This window comes from Ailuropoda melanoleuca, chromosome 7 (genome assembly GCF_002007445.2).
Source record: "Ailuropoda melanoleuca isolate Jingjing chromosome 7, ASM200744v2, whole genome shotgun sequence".
NCBI classification, from domain to species: Eukaryota; Metazoa; Chordata; class Mammalia; order Carnivora; family Ursidae; genus Ailuropoda; species Ailuropoda melanoleuca.
In genome coordinates, this window is record NC_048224.1 from 138,945,801 (window position 1) to 138,964,305 (window position 18,505).

The 18,505-nt window shown below is 48.2% G+C and overlaps 1 protein-coding gene across 3 annotated transcripts in view; it reads right to left on the reverse strand.

The window, feature by feature from the left end:
- Nucleotides 1–18,505, reverse strand: part of CARS2 (cysteinyl-tRNA synthetase 2, mitochondrial) — a 41,718-nt gene that overhangs the window by 14,431 nt on the left and 8,782 nt on the right. For 2 of the 3 annotated variants that reach the window (XM_034665475.1, XM_034665476.1), the window contains exons 5-8: nt 16,545–16,616; nt 16,322–16,427; nt 14,377–14,460; nt 11,467–11,596 (exon numbers count right to left, since the gene is read on the reverse strand). In XM_034665475.1, the coding sequence (XP_034521366.1) occupies nt 11,467–11,596; nt 14,377–14,460; nt 16,322–16,427; nt 16,545–16,616 (392 nt within the window). Of the gene's footprint in view, nt 1–11,466; nt 11,597–14,376; nt 14,461–16,321; nt 16,428–16,544; nt 16,736–18,505 lie in introns of all 3 variants that reach the window. The other variant, XM_034665477.1, reaches the window with a different exon arrangement.

Consider the following 18,505-nt stretch of genomic DNA (forward strand, 5'->3'; position numbering starts at 1 on the left):
TGGCAGAAATGTGCCAGGCCGCCGTTGTGCATCCTTGGTGACAGGCTTGAGAGAGTCTCTGAGTCCTTGAAGTTCAAACAGCATGAAGGGAGCGTGAGACCAGAGGGACTGGACCAGGGAGGAGAGCAAAAGGGCCTCATTTGTTTCCATTTGTAAAGACTGATTCATTTTTACAAAGATATGAAACAAAGCTGACAGTGTGAGGATGTAAAGCTAAACGGTGGGGGCGCCTGGCTGCCTCCATCTCTGACTCTTGATCTCAGGGTCACAAGTTCCAGCCCCACGCTGGGCATAGCGGTTACCTGAAAAAATAAAGCTAAACTGGGTCCATGGTGTTCATTATTCTTAGTCTCTATTAGTCTCTATTCTTGTCTCTATGTTAGACCTGTTTGAAAATAAAAGAACACCAAGAAGGAACAAAAGTCTATTTTCATTATTTAGAGTTCAACAAAAACATTTAATGGTAATGTTACATTTGAAATTTACTAAATCTTTTCTACGTACTGTAGAGAAATTATTTGAATCTACAAAATAAATATCTTTTTACAACCCAATATATACCCCACATTGCTCTTAAATCAAAAGTATTTATAAACACGTGAGTCTGTATAGTAGGACAGAGGGCTGGACTGGTTTTTAATGCAAAGCCCTGCTTCAGCATGTCTCAGGAATTCCCGGATGCGTTTCCACGAGAGTCCTATCGACCTCACTGCAGGTGAAGGCAGGAGGGGAGGCGTGGTGGAACGAGTAGCGCCCCTCCCAGGTCCGCAGTGCACGACCACGACTTGGGTAGGGCAGGTCATGGAGCACGCGGCCCTCCCACCTGGTGGAAGGGGAAGAGCGCCCGCAGACAAGAAACCAGGCTGGGTCAGCGCCTGGGGCACAGCGATCTCCTAGACAGTTACTCCTGACGCGCACGCGCAGACTCCGCCAGCAAACAGCACCACGCGCACTGACCAACTGGATGGGACTGGGTTTGCTGGTCTTCAAGTTTGCGTGTAGTCAGTAGTCTGAAGTGTTCACCTTAATTATATTTTCTATATGCGTCTAATCTTTAAAACTGCTCATTATAATAAATGTCTGCAGTGAGCTGAAACCCATCAGACACGTGGAAATTTACAAACCCTCCCCTCCACAAACAGAAAATACATACACAAGGTTACTCACTGCAAGTATTTATAAGAGCAAAACACTAGGAACTACGTGCTCATCTGTGGGGTCCGAGCTAAATGACGACGGCCCGCCCCCCAGCACAGCACCACGACGCCGACGCACAATGGTGGGAGAACCATTACAGGCGGGTCCCGGGACCCAGCGCTGAGTGACAAGCGCTCTTACAGGCGTGCCTCCAAGTCCCGCGGGCTCAGTTCCACACCACCACGAGCATGCGATATCACAATACAGTGAGTCAAATGAACTTTCTGGGTTCCCCGTGCAAACAGCCGTTATGTTTATGCTACACTGTCGTCCATTCAGCACGCGGCAGCACTGTATACAAAACAACGTACACATGCCAACGAGAAGACACTTCACTGCCTGAAATGCTAACCATCCTGTGAGCTTTCGGCAAACCACCGTCTTTGTGCGGGTGGTGGGTCCTGCCTGATGGGGACGGCCGCTGACCCATCGGGGTGGCGGGCTCAAGGTGAGGGAGGCTGCGGCGAGCTCTTAAAACGAGACAACGATACGTCCGCCCTGTCAGTGGCCTCTGCCTTTCGTGAGTGATTTGTTTCGTGTGACCCCGTTTGACAGCATTGTACCCACAGAACTAGTTTCAAAGCTGAGTCCATCCTCCAGCCCCGCTGCTGCTTTGTCAACTCAGTTGATGTCATATCCTCAATCCTTTGTTGCCGTTTCACCAGTCGTCACAGCATCCTCAACAGGAGCACATTCCGTCTCAGGAAACCATGTTCTCTGTTTGTCCCTAAGAAGCAAGTCCGCAGCTGTGCAAGTTTCATCCTGAGATCGCAGTGATCCCGTCCCATCGTGGGGCCCCACCTCTCACTCTGGTTCTTCTGCTCTTCCCACCACATCTGCAGCGACTTCCTCCACTGAGGTCTTGAGCCCCTCAAACTCATCCAAGAGGGCTGGATCAGTGTCTTCCAAACTTCTGCACATGTTGATACTGGACCTCTTCCCATCAGTCACAAATGTTCTCGCTGGCATCTAGATTGGCAGATCCTTTCCAGAAGGTTTCAGTTTCCTTCCCAGATCCGTCAGAGGAATCACCTTCTGTGACGGCCATGGCCTTACAGAGTGTACTTTTTAAGACTGCTTGCCCCATGGGCTGCAAGGCGCACGCTGCGCGAGCAGGCGTAGACACAACGTTCATCTTATCCATCTGCAGGCGGAGCTCTTGGGCGGTGGTACGTCGTCAACGAGCAGCACAGTTTGAAAGGAACCTTCTTTTCTGAGCAGTAGGTCTCCACAGGCTTACAACGCTCAGTAAACCACGCTGTAAACAGAGGTGCTGTTACCCAGGCTTTCCTGTTCCACGTACAGAGCACACAGACTTAGCGTCATTCTGAAGGGCCCCAGGGTTTCTGGAATGGTGAATGAGCATCGGCTTCGAGTCACCAGCTGGCCGCATGAGCCCCTAACGAGGGACTCAGCTTGTCCTCCGGCTTCCTTCCAGCTATGGAAGACCAAGCTGGTGTCGTCTTCCAGTGGAAGGGAGTTCTGTCTACACCGAGAATCTGTTGTTCAGCGCAGGCATCCTCATCCGCCGTCCCCGCTGCGTCTCCCGGTCACTTACTACAGCATTTACATCGGCACCGGCTGCTCCGCTTTGCACTCTCATGGGGATCATTTCCTGCCTTAAAGCGCAGAAACCCACCTCTGCAAGCTTCAGACTTTCCTTCTGCGGCTTCCTCACCTCCCTCTGCCCTCACAGAACTGGAGACCGTCAGGGCCCTGCTCTGGATTAGGTGCGGTTTAGGGGATGCCGCGGCCGGTCTGGTCTTCTATCCAGGTGACGAAAACTTCGTCCACGCGAGTAGTACAGCCGTCTCACTGCCGTGTCGTCCGTGTGCTCACCGGAGGGGCACTCTCCGCGGCCTTCCAGAAGGTGTCCTCTACACTCACAACGTGGCTGAGCGTTCGGCATGAGAGGCCTAGCTTTTGGCCCGTCTTGGCTTTCGACGTGCCTTCCCCACGGAGCTGAATCACTTCTAGGTTTTCATGTAAAGTCAGAGACGTGTGACTTCCTTTCACTTGAACATATAGAGGATACTGGAGGGTTGTTAACTGGCCTAATTTCAACACTGCTGTGTCTCAGGGAGTAGGGAGGCCCGACGAGAGGGAGCGAGACGGGGGACTGGCCAGATGGTGGAGCAGCAAGAACACGGATCTCACACTGGGGCACATGAACATGGATGGTTCACGTACCCCAAAACAATCACAACAGTAACACCCATACTACAGGTCACATATCACCATACCAAATAGAATAATAATGACAAAGCCTGAAGTATTGTGAGAACTACACAAACGTGACACAGAGATACAAAGTGAGCAAATGCTACTGATGCCACAAATCTTCAACTGGTAAAAACACAGTCTCCACAAAGTGCAGTAAAACGAGGTGTGCCCGCACAGAAGAGCACACGCGATATGCTGCCTGCTGTATGCCCACCACACGCACACACGAGGAAAGGCCATCTGGCTATGGGAGAACCACGGGAAGTACCAAAGGAACAGTCCACAGAGGCCCCAGCAGAGACCCCAACACCAGAAGAAAGCTGCTTCCCAGAAGCCGAGGGGAGAGCAGGCACATGGGCTGCCAGTCATTGGCCGGCTGGCAGTGGGGGTCACTGGTGACCTCAGGAGCCCAGAGTCAGTGGGGGAAGCCTGGCAGGCAAAAGCAGGTCACATGCAGATGAGAAGAAGATAAGCAGACAAAAGGGAGGGTCGCTGGAGGGAATCAAGATCACGGAAGCATCTGTTAGAGAGATTCCCAAGACACAAACACCCAGTGTGTGATGCTGTTCCCAACAAAGAGCTGGAAGACGGGTGGACTGAAGACCGCGGAGCCAGGAAAGTGGAAGCTGGGGTGGTGCTCGGTGGGGCTGATCCACAACCATGTCTGGGGGACCAGGCTGGGGGAGCAGCAAGTAAGAGGAAGGCAGTTCAGGGAGAGACTGGGAAGACGGCAGAGGAGGAGGACCCTAAGCTGGCCTTGTCCGACAGATATAACTAGAAAATACTCATATCCGCGTGAATAACCCAGACGATGACCCAAAGACTTGCAGAACAGACGCCACAGCTAAAGGGAGAGAACAGACCACATCGAGGAGGGTAGGAAGGGTAAAGACACAGTCAGAAGCTAAAAGGTCCCTGGCTGTGTGCAGTCTGGAAGGAGCCGGCGGGAAGTGGGGTGGCGGGGAGAAGGGCAAGAAACAGACTATCATGCCAGGCAGCCCACACAAGGAAAATAAATCCCTGTATCATTTGGCTTTGAAAGTGAGAGGTGCAGAATTTCATGAGTTCTTACAACCCAAGACGTAAAAACCTGGAATTTTAGGGGCACCTGGGTGGCACAGTCATTTGGACATCAGACTCTTGGTTTCAGCTTGGGTCATAATATCAGGGTTGTGGGATTGAGCCTATGGTCAGGTTCCAAGCTCACCATGGACTCTGTTTGGAACTACTCTCCTCCCTCTGTCTCTCCCCACCATGCACTCTCTCTCTTTCTCTCTAAAATAAATAAATAAATCTTTAAAATACAAAAGCCTGGAATTTTAAAAATCAGCAGCTAGGCTCTGGGAGAGCCAGGAGGGTTTAGGAAGCTAAGTGTCCACCCTCAAAGAGGTATTTTACAAATAGCCCTGGAGAGGCAGGGATCCCAGAGATTCCTCCAGAAACAAAGGGCCTAGAAGATACCATTTCCCTCCCCTGCTCCTCAGCACACACACACAGACACCTGTGCGAACCAGTGCCAACTGACGCTATCTCAACTGCTTGTATTGAGCCCCTCACCCATGCTTGTCTCAGCCTCAGAGCTATGGTTCCCTCTTCCAGAAGACTGGCATAAAGCTCACCAACACCACATCGCCCAACCCACATGTTTTGTGGGGCCTCGATCCTGGTGGGTGGCTGGTTAAAGCTGCACCCCCACCCACGCACCCTGTGGAGCAGCCCCAGCCACCTAGTCTCCATAGCAGCTGCGCGTCCCCTGTGGCAAAGGGCCAGTGCCCCTTGTCAAAAGTCTGCGCCCTACCCACTACTTCAAGAGCAAGAGATACAGCTGACTTTCCCAACACACAGAAACAGAGAGTTAGACAAAATGAGGAGTCAGAGGAGTACGTCCCAAATGAAAGAACAGGACAAAACCACAGCAACACACTCAAGTGACACAGACAGAAGTATTTTACCTGAAAGAGAACTTAAAGTAATGATCGTAAAGACACTCACTGGACTTTTCGAGAAAAGAGTGGAGGCTGTCAGTGAGACCCTTAACAGAGAGAGAAAAAAAGCAGAGACGAAGAACACATTAAATGGAATTAAAAATATACTGGGTGGAATATATATAGCAGGCTAGAGGAAGCGGAAGGGCTAATTAATGACCTGGAAGATGGAGTAATGGAAAGTAATCAAGCTGAGCTGGTGAGAGAAAAAAAAAATTATGCAAAATGAGAATAGACTTTGGGAATTCAGTGACTCCATCAAGCATAACGACATGCATGTTATAGGGATCCCAGAAAAAGAGAGAGAAAAGGGGTCAGAAAATTTATTTGAAGAAATAATAGCCAAAAATTTCCTGAATCTAGGGAAGGAAACAGATATCCAGATGCAGGAGGCACAGAGCTTCCCCCAAGAAAATCAACACAAGGAGGTCCACACCAAGACATACAGTAACTAAAACGGCAAAAGACAGTGATAAAGAAAAAAACTGGGGGACGCCTGGGCAGCTCAGTTAGCTGAGCGTCCGACTCTTGGTTTGGGGTGAGGTCATGATCTCAGGGTCATGGGATCAAGCCCCATATCAGGCTCTGCACTCAGTGTGGAGTCTGCCTGAAGATTCACTCCCTCTGCCCCTCCCCGCACTCACACACCCTCTCCCTCTCTAAAATAAATAAATCTTTAACAAAAGGGGGGGGAATTTAAAGCAGCAAGAGAAAAGAAGACGGATACACACAAGGGAAACCCCAAAGGCTATCAGCGAATTTTTCAGCAGAAACTTTGAAGGCCAGAGAGTGGCATGATATAGTCAAAGTGCTTAAAGAGGGACGCCTGGGTGGCTCAGTCACTTAAGCATCTGCCTTCGGCTCAGGTCATGATCCCTGGGTCCTGGGATCGAGCCCAGACAGGGAGTCTGCTTCTCCCTCCCCCACTGCTGCTCCCCCTGCTCGTGCTCTTTCTCTGTCAAAAAAATAAAAATAAAAAAAAAAAGTGGTGGGGCGCCTGGGTGGCACAGCAGTTAAGCGTCTGCCTTTGGCTCAGGGCGTGATCCCGGCATTATGGGATCTAGCCCCACATCAGGCTCTTCCGCTAGAAGCCTGCTTCTTCCTCTCCCACTCCCCCTGCTTGTGTTCCCTCTCTGGCTGGCTGTCTCTATCTCTGTCAAATAAATAAATAAAACCTTAAAAAAAAAAAAAAGTGGTGAAACAAAAAAACCTGCAGCTAAGAATACTCTAGCCAGCAGGGTTGTCATTCAGAATAAAGAGAGAAAGAGTTTCTCAGACAAATGAATACTAAAGGAGTTCAGAGCACTAAATGAGCCCTGTAAGAAATATTAAAGGGGACTCCCCAAGTAGAAAGGAAAGACCATAACTAAGAGGATGAAAAGGAGGAAGCACAAAAGCAGTAAAAATAAGTATACCTGTAAAAAATCAGTGAAGGGATTCACAAACTAAAAGGAAGTAAAGTATGACACCATATAGGTAAACCGTGGGGAGGAGTAAAGAATGGGTTCCAGCTTAAGGGATCAGCAACTTAATACTGACTGCTATATGCAGAAGAAATTATATACAAACCTAATGGTAACCACAAATCAAAAACCAGTAATAGATATGCAAACAATAAAGAAAGAAATCCAAGTATATCACTAAAGAAAGCCAGCAAACCATGGAAGAGAGAAAGAGAAGGATAAGAGAAGAACTACAGAAACAACCACAAGACAAATAGCAAAATGGCAAAAATACTTATCGACCAATAATTACTTTGAATGTAAACGGACTAAATGCTGCAATCAAAAGACACACGGTGACAGAGTGGACAAAACAGCAAGACCCATCCGTACGATGTCTACAGGATCTCATTTCAGACCTGAAGACACCTGCACACTGAAAGTGAGGGATGAAGAAGCATATGTGATATAAATGGATGTCAAAAGCAAGCCAGGTAGCAATACTTACATTGGACAAAAAAGACTTTAAAACAAAGCCTGTAACAAGAGACAAAGGGCCCTATGTAATAATAAAAGGGACACTCCAACCAGAAGATATAACCATTGTAAATATTTACGAACCCGACACAGGAGCACCCAAATGCCTGCCCCAGTCACTAACAAACATAAAGGAACTAACTGACAGTAGTACAACAGTAGGGGACTTTAACACCCCACTCACAGCAATGGACCAGATGGATTTAACAGATACAATTAGAACATTCCGTCCTAAAACAGCAGAACACACACTCTTTTCAAGTGCACACAGGACGTTCTCCAGAATAGATCACATATTAGGCCACAAAACAAGTCTCAACAAGCTGAAAAAGATCAAAGTCATACCATGTATCTTTTCTGACCACAACACTATGAAACTAGAAATCAACCACAAGAAAAAACACAGAGAGCGCACAAACATACGGAAGTTAAATAGCATGCTACTTAACAGTGAACAGCTCAACCAGGAAATCAGAGACATTACATGGAAACAAAAGAAAATGAACACACACACACGGAAAAAGGAGGAAGGGAGGGAGGGAGGGAGGGAATGAATAAATGAAAACACAATGGCCCAAAATCTCTGAGGTGCGGCAGAAGCAGTTCTGAGAGGAAGGTTTCCAGCAACACAGGCCCGCCTCAAGAAGCAAGAAAATCCTCAAACCACCTTACCTTACACTTAAAGGAGCTAGAAAAAGAACAAACAAAACCCAAACCAGCAGAAGGAAGGAAACAATAAAGATTAGAGCAGCAATAAGTGATCTAGAATCTGAAAAGAAACAAAAGAACAGATCGGTGAAATCAGGAGCTGATTCTTTGAAAAGAGGAACAAAACTGATAAAACCTTTAGCCAGACTCATCAAAAAGGGGTGGGAGGGACTGGGGCGCCTGGCTGGCTCAGTACGTAGAGCATGAGACTCCTGATTTTGGGGTTGTGAGTTCAAGTCCCATGATGGGCACAGAATTTACTTAAAAAAGAGAGAGAGAGAGAGAGAGAGGACCCAAATTAACAAAATCACGAATGAAAAAGGAGAACAACCAACACCACAGAAATACAACTGTAAGAGAATACTATGAAAACCTATATAACAAACCAGACAATTCAGGAGAAATGGATAAATTCCTAGAAACATATAATCTACCAAACCTGAAGGAGAAAGAAAGAAAAAATCTGAACAAACCAATCACCAGCAATGAAACTGAATCAGTAATCAAAAAACTCCCAACAAGCAAAAGTCCAGGACCAGAGCCTTCACAGGGGAAATCCACCAAATATTTAAAGAAGAGTTAATACCTGTTCTTCTCAAACTGTTCCAAAAAATAGAAGAGGAAAGGAAACTTCTAAACTCACTTTATGAGGCCAGCATCACCCTGATACCAAAAGCAGATAAAGACACCACTAAAAAGAGAGCTATGAGCCAGTATCTCTGAAAACACAGGCGCAAAAAAATCCTCAACAAAATATTAGCAAACCAAATCCAATACATTAAAAAAATCATTCACCAGGATCAAGTGGGATTCAAGAGTGGTTCAGTATTTGCAAACCCATCAATGTGATACATCACATTAATTTTTTTAAAAAAAGGAGAAAAACCATATGATTACTTCAAAAGATGCAGGAAAAGCTTCTGATGAAGTACAACACCCACTCATGATAAAAACCCTCTGCACAGTAGGTCTAGAGGGAACTCACCTCAGTATAATAAAGTATAATAAAGACCATATACGAAAAACCCACAGCTAACACCATACTCAGTAGGGAAAAACTGTGAGCTCTCCCCCTAAGGTCAGGAACAAGACAGCGATGTCCCCTCTCACCACTTTGATTCAACACCGTACTGGAAAGTCAGACTCAGCAAGCAGACAACATACAGCAATACGGGCATCCGAACTGGTAAGGAGGAAGTAGATCTCTGTTTGCAGATGCCGTGATAACATATATAGAAAACCCGGGACACGCCACCAAAACACTGTTAGAATTGATAAATGAATTCAGTAAAGTCAAAGGATACAAAAACAATGTACAGAACTCTCTTGCATTTCTATACACTAATAACGAAACAGCAGAAAGTGAAATTAAGAAAACAATCTCATTTACAACTGCACCAAAAATAATAAGATACCTAGGAATAAATTTAACCAAAAAGGTGAAAGACCTGTACTCTGAAAACTATAAAACACTGATGAAAGAAATTCAAGATGATATAAAGAAACAGAAGACATTCAATGCTCATGGACTGAAGAACAAATATTGTTAAAGTGTCCATACTACCCAAAGCAATCTACACATTTAATGCAATCCCTATCAAAATACCAACAGCATTTTTCACAGAATAAACAATAAAGAATAAAGAATTCTAAAATTTGTATGGAACCACAAAAGGACCCAAATAACCAAAGTAATCTTGAAAAAGAAAAACAAAACTGGAGGTATCACAATTCCAGACTTCAAGTTATATTATTTGTCATAATCAAAACAGTATGGTACTGGCATAGTAGACACCACAGATCAATGGAACAGAACGGAAAACCCATAAATAAACCCCCAATTATATGGTCAATCTTCGACAAAGCAGAAAAGAATATACAATGGGAAAAGGACAGTCTCTCCGACAGATGGTGTTGGGAAAACTGGACGACAACACGCAAATGAAACCAGACCACCCTCTTATGGCACACACAAAAATAAACTCAAAATGGATTAAAGACCTAAATGTGAGAAAGGAATCCATCAAAATCCTAGAAGAGAGCTCAGGCAGTAATTTCCTTGACACCCTCCATAGCAACATCTTTCAAGATATGTCTCCACAGGCAAGAGAAACAAAAGCAAAAATAAAATATTGGGATTTCATCAAAATAAGTTTCTGCACAGAAAGGAAGCAATCAACAAAAATAACAGACAACCTACAGAACGGGAGAAGATATCTGCAAATGACATACCCAATACAGGGTTAGTATCCAAGATATATAAAGAACTGATACAACTCAACGTTCCAAAAGCAAATAATCCGATTAAAAAATGGGCAGAAGACAGGAACAGACATTTCTCCAGAGAAGACACAGATATGAAAGGGTGCTCAACATCACTCATCATCAGGGGAATGCAAATCAGAACCAAACCACACCTGTCAGAATGGCTAAAATCAACACCACGAGAAACAGTGTTGGCAAGGATGTGGAGAAAGGGGAACCCTCCTGCACTGTGGGCAGGAATGCAAGCTGGTGCAGCCACTCTGGAAAACTGCACGGGGTTTCCTCAAAAAGTTAAAAATAGAGCTACCCTATGACCCAGCAATTGCACTTCTGGGTTTTGTTTTGTTGTTGTTGTGTTGTTGTTGTTTTTTGAGACAGAGAGAGGGAGAGAGAGCACAAGCAGGTGGAGTGGCAGGCAGGGGCAGAGGGAGCAGCAAACGCCCAGCTGAGCAGGGAGCCCGATGCGGGGCTCGATCCCAGGACCCAGGGATCATGACCTGAGCTGAAGGCAGACGCTTAACAAACTGAGCCACCTAGGCGCCCCACACTTAGCCAAACTCTGGAAGCAGCGCAAGCGTCCACTGACAGAAGAATGGATAAAGACGACGTAGTAAATACAATGGAATAGCACTCGGCCATAAACATGAACGACTCTTGCCATTTGCAACAACGTGGATGGAGCTAGAGAGCATAATGGTGAGCGAATAAACCAGAGAAAGACAAATACCATACGACTTCACTCCTATGTGGAGTTTAAGAAACAAAACAAACGAAGAAAAAAAAAAGGGGAGAGGCAAACCAAGAAGCAGATTCTTAAGTACAGAGAACACACTGAGGGTCACCCGAGGGGAGGTGCGTGGGGGGCAGGGGACGTTGGGGACGGGGATTAAGGAGTGCGCGCCAGCACGATGCTGTACACCTGAAACAATACGATACTAATACAATACGTGTGTTAACTACACTGGAAGTAAAACTAAAAACTTAATGAAAAAGGAAAAAGACCACCCCGCCCCCGGCCCCCCCTCCGCCGCATGGCTACTACTCACACCCGCCCCCTCTGCTGGCCAAGTGCGGCACTGCGTGAACTTGCACAGAACACAAAACCTTACCTTGAGATGGTGGAACATTCGATGTGCCAACCGGGTCTTCCCTTTCCCCAAGGAGAGGCCCAGAACACCTCCTGGGGCTTGGCTGCCTTCCACAGGGCAAAGTCGCTGGCATGCCGCTTGTCAGAGTCAACTGCCAACAGCAAATGATCGATCAGGGGCGAGAATCTACAACAGGCAAACCCACGCAGCATGGCCAAGACATCCCAAAGACGCTGCTCCTTCCTGTGTGTGACCTCGCACTCCCCTTACCCCCATGTGACGGCCAGACGGACCACCCCACACCTTTATCTAAGACACGCCGGAGCAGGAGGTCTCAGCACGGAGGTGAGACCGGTTTCAGCAAGCAGAACAGTCGAGATTCCACCTAGCAAACACAGACCCTTCTTCCTAGGGATGCACTGAGCTGAGCTGTCTGCCTTCCTTACTCTCCTCCTGAGAAAGCTAGGTGTGCCAGCAAATGAGTTTCAGAGCAACTTCTCCCCCAAAAGACAATTACACAGAGAAAAAAGTTACCAGAGTGTCAGTGACATTCAAGGAGCAAGAGAACCCAGAAGAGGGTGAAGTGATGGTACGCACTGTACGAGCCAGTGCTGGGCTCTCTGTTCCAAAACGTAAGCAGCCACGATGCCCTGACAGGTGAGCGAATACACATGGTGCTGTATCCAGACAAGGGAATATTACTCAGCACTAAAAGGAAATGAGCTATCAAGTCATAAAGAGACACGGACAGTGGCTGCATCCCCTGTCCCCAAGGGGCTCTGCCCTTGCCTGGGTCCTGGTGGGACCTGGTGGCTTCAATGCACATATTCACTTAAATGTGTATTAAATGAAAAAAGCCAGTCTGAAAAGGCCGCACACTGTACGATTCTAACCTGACGGCATTCTAGAAAAGGCAATACTATGCAGACAGTAAAAGACCATGGGCTGCAGGGGTGAGGGAGGGAGTTTGAGCAGCTGGAGCACAGGGGTGGTCAGAGGGCAGTGAAGCGACTGTGTGGGACATGTGGCATTACACACTTATCCGACCCACAGAACACACAGCACCACACGTGTGCTGGATTCGGGGGGAGATGTGTCCATACAGGTGCACCCGCTGTGACAGATGTCCCATTCTGGTGCGTGACATTCAGAACAGGGAAGGCTGTGCGTGAGATGGATCAGGGGAATGTGGGAAATAGCTGCTCCTTCCCCTCAACTTTGCTGTGAACCCACAAGTGCCCTAAAATAAAGTCTATTGTTTTTTAAAGATTTATTTATTTGAGAGAGAGAGAGAGTGGAGGAAGGGGGAGAAGGAGAGAGAGACTCTCAAACAGACTCCCTGCTGAGCAAGCAGCCTGACAAAGGGCGCGATCTCATGACCCTGAGATCAGCCCTGAGCCGAAACCAAGAGTTGGACGCTTGACCGACTGTGCCACCCAGGCGTCCCCTAAAATCTATTAAAACACAAAAGCATTACTGATGCTAGAACGTGTCCCTGCTTTCCCAGGGCACAGCAGCAAACCCACACGCGTGGGCAGTCTAGCGGTTCTCGGTTCTGGTCTTTCAGGAGGGAGCAGGGTACTTATGAGTAAGAGTAACAAACACCACTTCTGAGGAAATAATACTGTTAGTAATTAAATGTAAACGGCATCGTGGGGGCACCTGGGTGGCTCACTGGGTTAAGTGTCTGCTTTCAGACCTTCAGCCCAGGTCATGATCCCGGGGTCCTCGGGAGGCCCCGCGTCGGCCTCCTTGCTCAGCGGGGAGCCTGCTTCTCCCTCTGCCTGCCGCTCCCCCGGCTCGTGCGCTCGCTCTGTCAAATAAATAAAATCTTTAAAAAATAAGAAATGGAAAAATAAATGGCATCATTTATAGAGAAGATAATGGCTAAAGACAAATTACTTGGACAATTTGTCTTTTGAGTTTTTGCTTATCTTTATTGGGCTCTCTTAAATAGTATTTTTTTAATTTAAAATTATTTTTATTATTTATTTATTTATTTATTTTAAGATTTTATTTATTTATTTGACAGAGACAGAGACAGCCAGCGAGAGAGGGAACACAAGCAGGGGGAGTGGGAGAGGAAGAAGCAGGCTCATAGCGGAAGAGCCTGATGTGGGGCTCGATCCCATAACGCCGGGATCACGCCCTGAGTTGAAGGCAGACGCTTAACCGCTGTGCCACCCAGGCGCCCCTAATTTAAAATTATTTTTAAAATTTTTTAAAAAAACATTTTAAATTTACTTCTATATACGTACTTCTTCTCCATAAAAATAACTTCAATCTAACAATCACTGGAACAGGAGAGAATGTAGGAATAAATTAAAATACACCGGGATTGTAATATATGGTAAAATACCTACAGGGATTTACTATACGGCACAATATAGTTGGACCTGAGTATGACAGCAAGATGGCGAAGAGCATTAAAAGGTGACAGCATGCGTGTGTGTCCGTGGGAAGCCCGTGACCCAGCAAAAGTGCCCTCCGCAGGGAGAAGAGCGGAGGACCGGGCTGGCAGGAGGAGACTGATAACCTGCCCAGTGGCGGTCACACTCCCAAGCTTCCTCTCTTTGGAAACGAGTTACATTTAGAACACAGCTGGGATGCACGGCCTGGCACCATTCCCGGGCCTGAGACNTTATTTGACAGAGATAGAGACAGCCAGTGAGAGAGGGAACACAAGCAGGGGGAGTGGGAGAGGAAGAAGCAGGCTCATAGCAGAGGAGCCTGATGTGGGGCTCGATCCCATAACGCCGGGATCACGCCCTGGGCCGAAGGCAGACGCTTAACAGCTGTGCCACCCAGGCGCCCCACGAGTTACATTTAGAACACAGCTGGGATGCACGGCCTGGCACCATTCCCGGGCCTGAGACGCTGAGCCTGTGCTTCAGACCCCGGACCTGAGGCGGGAGGCTGGGGTCCACCCACCTGGCTCTCCAACCGGACTGGGGACCGCACCGACCAGCTTGCCATACTTGTCTCCTATCGACCGCAGGTCGAAGTACACGTTGCCTGTTTTATAAAGGTCATGAAGAATTCATCATTTCTCTGAAATCACCGAATTCCACCCCAGAAACCAACATTGCACTGTATGTTAACACGCAAAATTTAAATAAAAAAAAAAAGAAAAATCAGTTCAAAAAAGAATATGAACAATTACTGAAAATTAAGAAAAAAAGAATTCATTTCTCAGTCTTAAATATCAGCGTCTATGTACGTGCAGGAGCTAACAAGTAGTGAGCGTTTAAACACAGGATATGGCATCTGGTCTTCACGTGGCCCCTGTGTCCCATCTCTAAGTCAGGATGAACGCCAGCACCGCTGTTCTATGAGAGCATGCATGTGGACACACCATGAACATCCAGGGCTGGAACTGAGAACCCAAGTGTAAGATCCGCGTCCAACGCTGGGATGGTCCGTTTCGGCGAGCAATCACCACACGCCCGCACACAGCTCTGCGCTCTCAGCCCAGACAGTCTGCTCCGCCCTCAAGCCCTCCGACTGAGGAGCGGGACCCCGGGGCCGTCCTCGTCACCCAGAGCTCACGCGCAAGCTCTGAGTACGCTGGGAAGGAGCCGGGGGGAGCGGCTGTCCCAGGAGTCCGGCCTGAGCGCACTGTGAAAACGCTCTTTCACGGAGGACACGTTTCTCCCCACCTCTGTTCACATTAGCAATTTGCTGAACAAGGAGTTCAAAATTCAAATCACAACCCAGCTTTTATGGAATTGTCACAAAGTCCAAATTAATGGCGTTTGTGTTAATGTCACCTTATTTTGATTATATTTACATTATCAGTATTAAACTTACAATAAAGCATCATAATAAAGCAATAAAGCAGTGAAATCTATTGCTAAGTCTGGCCCTCTGCCCCGTGAGCGTTACCCTGGGCTGCTCGTCCCATTTCGTGTTTCATGGCAGTGGGAAAATGCCTGTATTTTCAGGGAAAACTCCAGTTCAGTCACCCAATCCCCTTAAAAACAAGTTTTTCTTGGAGACAAAATCTAAATATAGCAAATACGGTAAAGCAAGGAAACTGCAAACTCTGGTGTATGCACAGGTGACTGAGAAAGACAGCACCCGCATCTGCGGACCTGGGGTCCCTCGCAGGCATCTTGGCACGCAGGTAGGACCTCTGAAAGGAGGGAGCTTACTGCCAGTAACCCGGAGAAACCGTGTCTGTTATCAGGCTTTATACTTTGCTGTTTACTTGCAACAAGCATTACAAGAAGCACGTATCCCAACTCTGGGCTGGGATGTTAGTGGGTCATTCACTGAAAACGAAAGGTTTTTATGATCCCAGCAGCGACGGAACATGAGAGCATGAACAGCAAGCTGGGGCGGCACATGCCCGCGGCCAATGGGCACAGCACAGGCACCAGAGATGGGCTAGAGTCCGCTTTCAGCCCCGAGCGGAGAAGAAACGTCCCGGGAGGGAGGAAGCTCGGTCGGGGTGTGCGGCAAGGTGGGACTTGGGTGGAAAGGGCTGGAAAGCGGGAGGCGTGGCTCTGGGCCACAGGGGTGGCAGCAAATGGCAGGCCAGAGCAGGGTCTCCTAAGCCGTCAGCAGTGAAGTGTGCCAGAGGGACGCGACCAGGCCCAGCCAGGGGCAGGCACAGTCTGTCACCAGTCAGCAGTGCGTGACGGAGGCCAAAGGGACAACCCCAGGCAGGGAGCGGCCAGCGGGAGACCAGGCGGCAGGGGGCAGAGGACCGGATGCGTTAGGGAACTGTCCAGCACCTTGGTGGGATAACGCAGCGAAGCCATAAAGACGGTAGATCATTCGGCAAGCTCCAACAACTCGCAAGCACATGTCCAGTTTCTCAAAATCCCACTGGTATTTACCCAAGGATCAGTGGAAGTAACGGAACCCCTACCTTGTGCTGTCGAATAAGCGTGCCCGTTAGCAATGATTCCTTCGATGAAAGAAATGATCTGAGGAATGTTTTCAGTTACCCTCAAGTACACAGTCGGGGGGAGAACCTGATGGAAAGCAAAGGAGAGATGACCTTCCACGGGTGAAAGGCGTCAGTCGGCCACACCGGCTTTCAGTGCTCACGTCCCCCCCTCGCTGTGAGAAGACTCAGCAACGCCCTTCACCTTCAAGGCTGCCATGTCTTGTTTAAAATCCTCTTCATACAGATTGGCGAGAGAAGCTGGTGACACGTTCATCTGCAGAAACACGAGGTGAGCCGGTCAGCAGGTCGGGCCCCCCACGGGGGCCTTTCGTTTTAGCTCCCAAACTCATTCTAGTAACTTAGCTAGTCACAAAGGCTGACTGACCCCGTTTTCTGGTTAGAGAGAAAAAAGAAATAAACAATGTCACGATTTCTGTTACATAATTCAAAACAAAACCCCCAAACACAAAAAAAGCCTCTGCTTTTCTAGGGCAAGGGTAAGCTAGCTTGGTGTTTTCTACATAACCAGAAACTTGGGTTCCTACCTTATCCCTTCCCCTGGGGCAGCAAGAAAACCTGTCAAAAACACATGAATGAGGAACTCTCTAAGAAGCGTTTGGGAAGCAACAGAACAGGTGCAAACACAGGCAGGGGGCTGGGCTGGGGTGGGGGACATGGGGGCACAGGCAACCCCCAGAGACAAATGTCACATTCCAAGCACGAGGCATTTGGGGGCACGCTCCTGTAGCCCCAGGGGCTGAGGGCACTGGCACACAAAACCAGGCTCCCTGAAGTATTTTCTACTTTTCAGCAGAAAAAAATGGTCCAAGACCAGAAGCACAACATGTACTGGACACCACGCAGCCGGTGAGGGGACAGGACTCCAGCCCCTGCCCCTCTGGCCCCGGAACCAGGGCTCCGCTCCATGGCCAACGCACTGCAGCTCAACGCACCTTCTCAAGTGAGGGGCCACCTCCAGCCCCGCCCGGGGCCCCAGAAAGGCAATCATCCTAGGAACCGTGACCACTGGATATTTACTGAATAAGTAAGCCTGGTGAACAAAGTGACTTTTCAGCTGTGTGGCCGTGGGCAAGGCAATGAGCCTCTGTGCCTCTGGCTTGCTTTGCAACATGGAGAGGATCCCACCTAATGACCCCCAAGACTGCGACGGGGACCCGTGTGCATCTGGGAAAGACGACCATGTGAATGGACGATGCTGTGTTCACGCCTCTGTTAGAGACAGGACACCCGGATCCCAGACACATCTGCACCCCCTCCTGAACGCAGCACGCTGCACACACAGCCCCTCCTCACGCCCTCTTCCGTCTGTGGTGACACACGTGCCAGTCCGTTTCTGAGCTGCAGATCAGACGCTGCCCCCACGGAGGGTGCGCCGGTCTGAGCCTGACCGAGCCCTGACCGAGCCCTGACCTTGCAGCGGGCACGCTTCTGGATGTTGGCAACGTAGTGGCTAACAACAGCTTTCTCCCCGAGGTTTAACGTGTACTTCTCTCCTCCGAGGGAGCCTGAGGGTCTCCTCACGTGTTCAGGAGCCATTCATGTCAACAGTCAGTAATCACCACACCCACGACTGGTAGGGCGCTCCTTGTCGATTCGGAGGAAGTATTTTTACATGAAAGAAATTAGCCTTTTATCTCTGATGTGAATTTCAATTATTTTCACAGTCTTCCAACTTTTTGTTTTGTTTTTTTTTTAAAGATTTTAGTTATTTATTTGATAGAAAGACAGCTAGCGAGAGAGGGAACACAAGCTGGGGGAGTGGGAGAAGAAACAGCAGGCTCATAGCAGAGGAGCCTGACGTGGGGCTCGATCCCGGAACACCAGGATCACGCCCTGAGCCGAAGGCAGACGCATAACAACTGAGCCACACAGGCGCCCCGCACAGTCTTCCAACTTTATGCCTATTTTCTGTTATGTAGAAAATGTCATTTCTATATGTTTTTTAAAAAGATTTTATTTAGGGGCGTCCGGGTGGCTCAGTCGGTGAGGCGTCTGCCTTCGGCTCAGGTCATGATCTCAGAGTCCTGAGACTGAGCCCCACATCGGACTCCCTGCTGAGCGGGGAGCCTGCTTCTCCCTCTGCCTGCTGCTCCCCCTGCTTGTGCTGTCAAATATATAAAATCTTAAAAAAAAAAAAAAAAA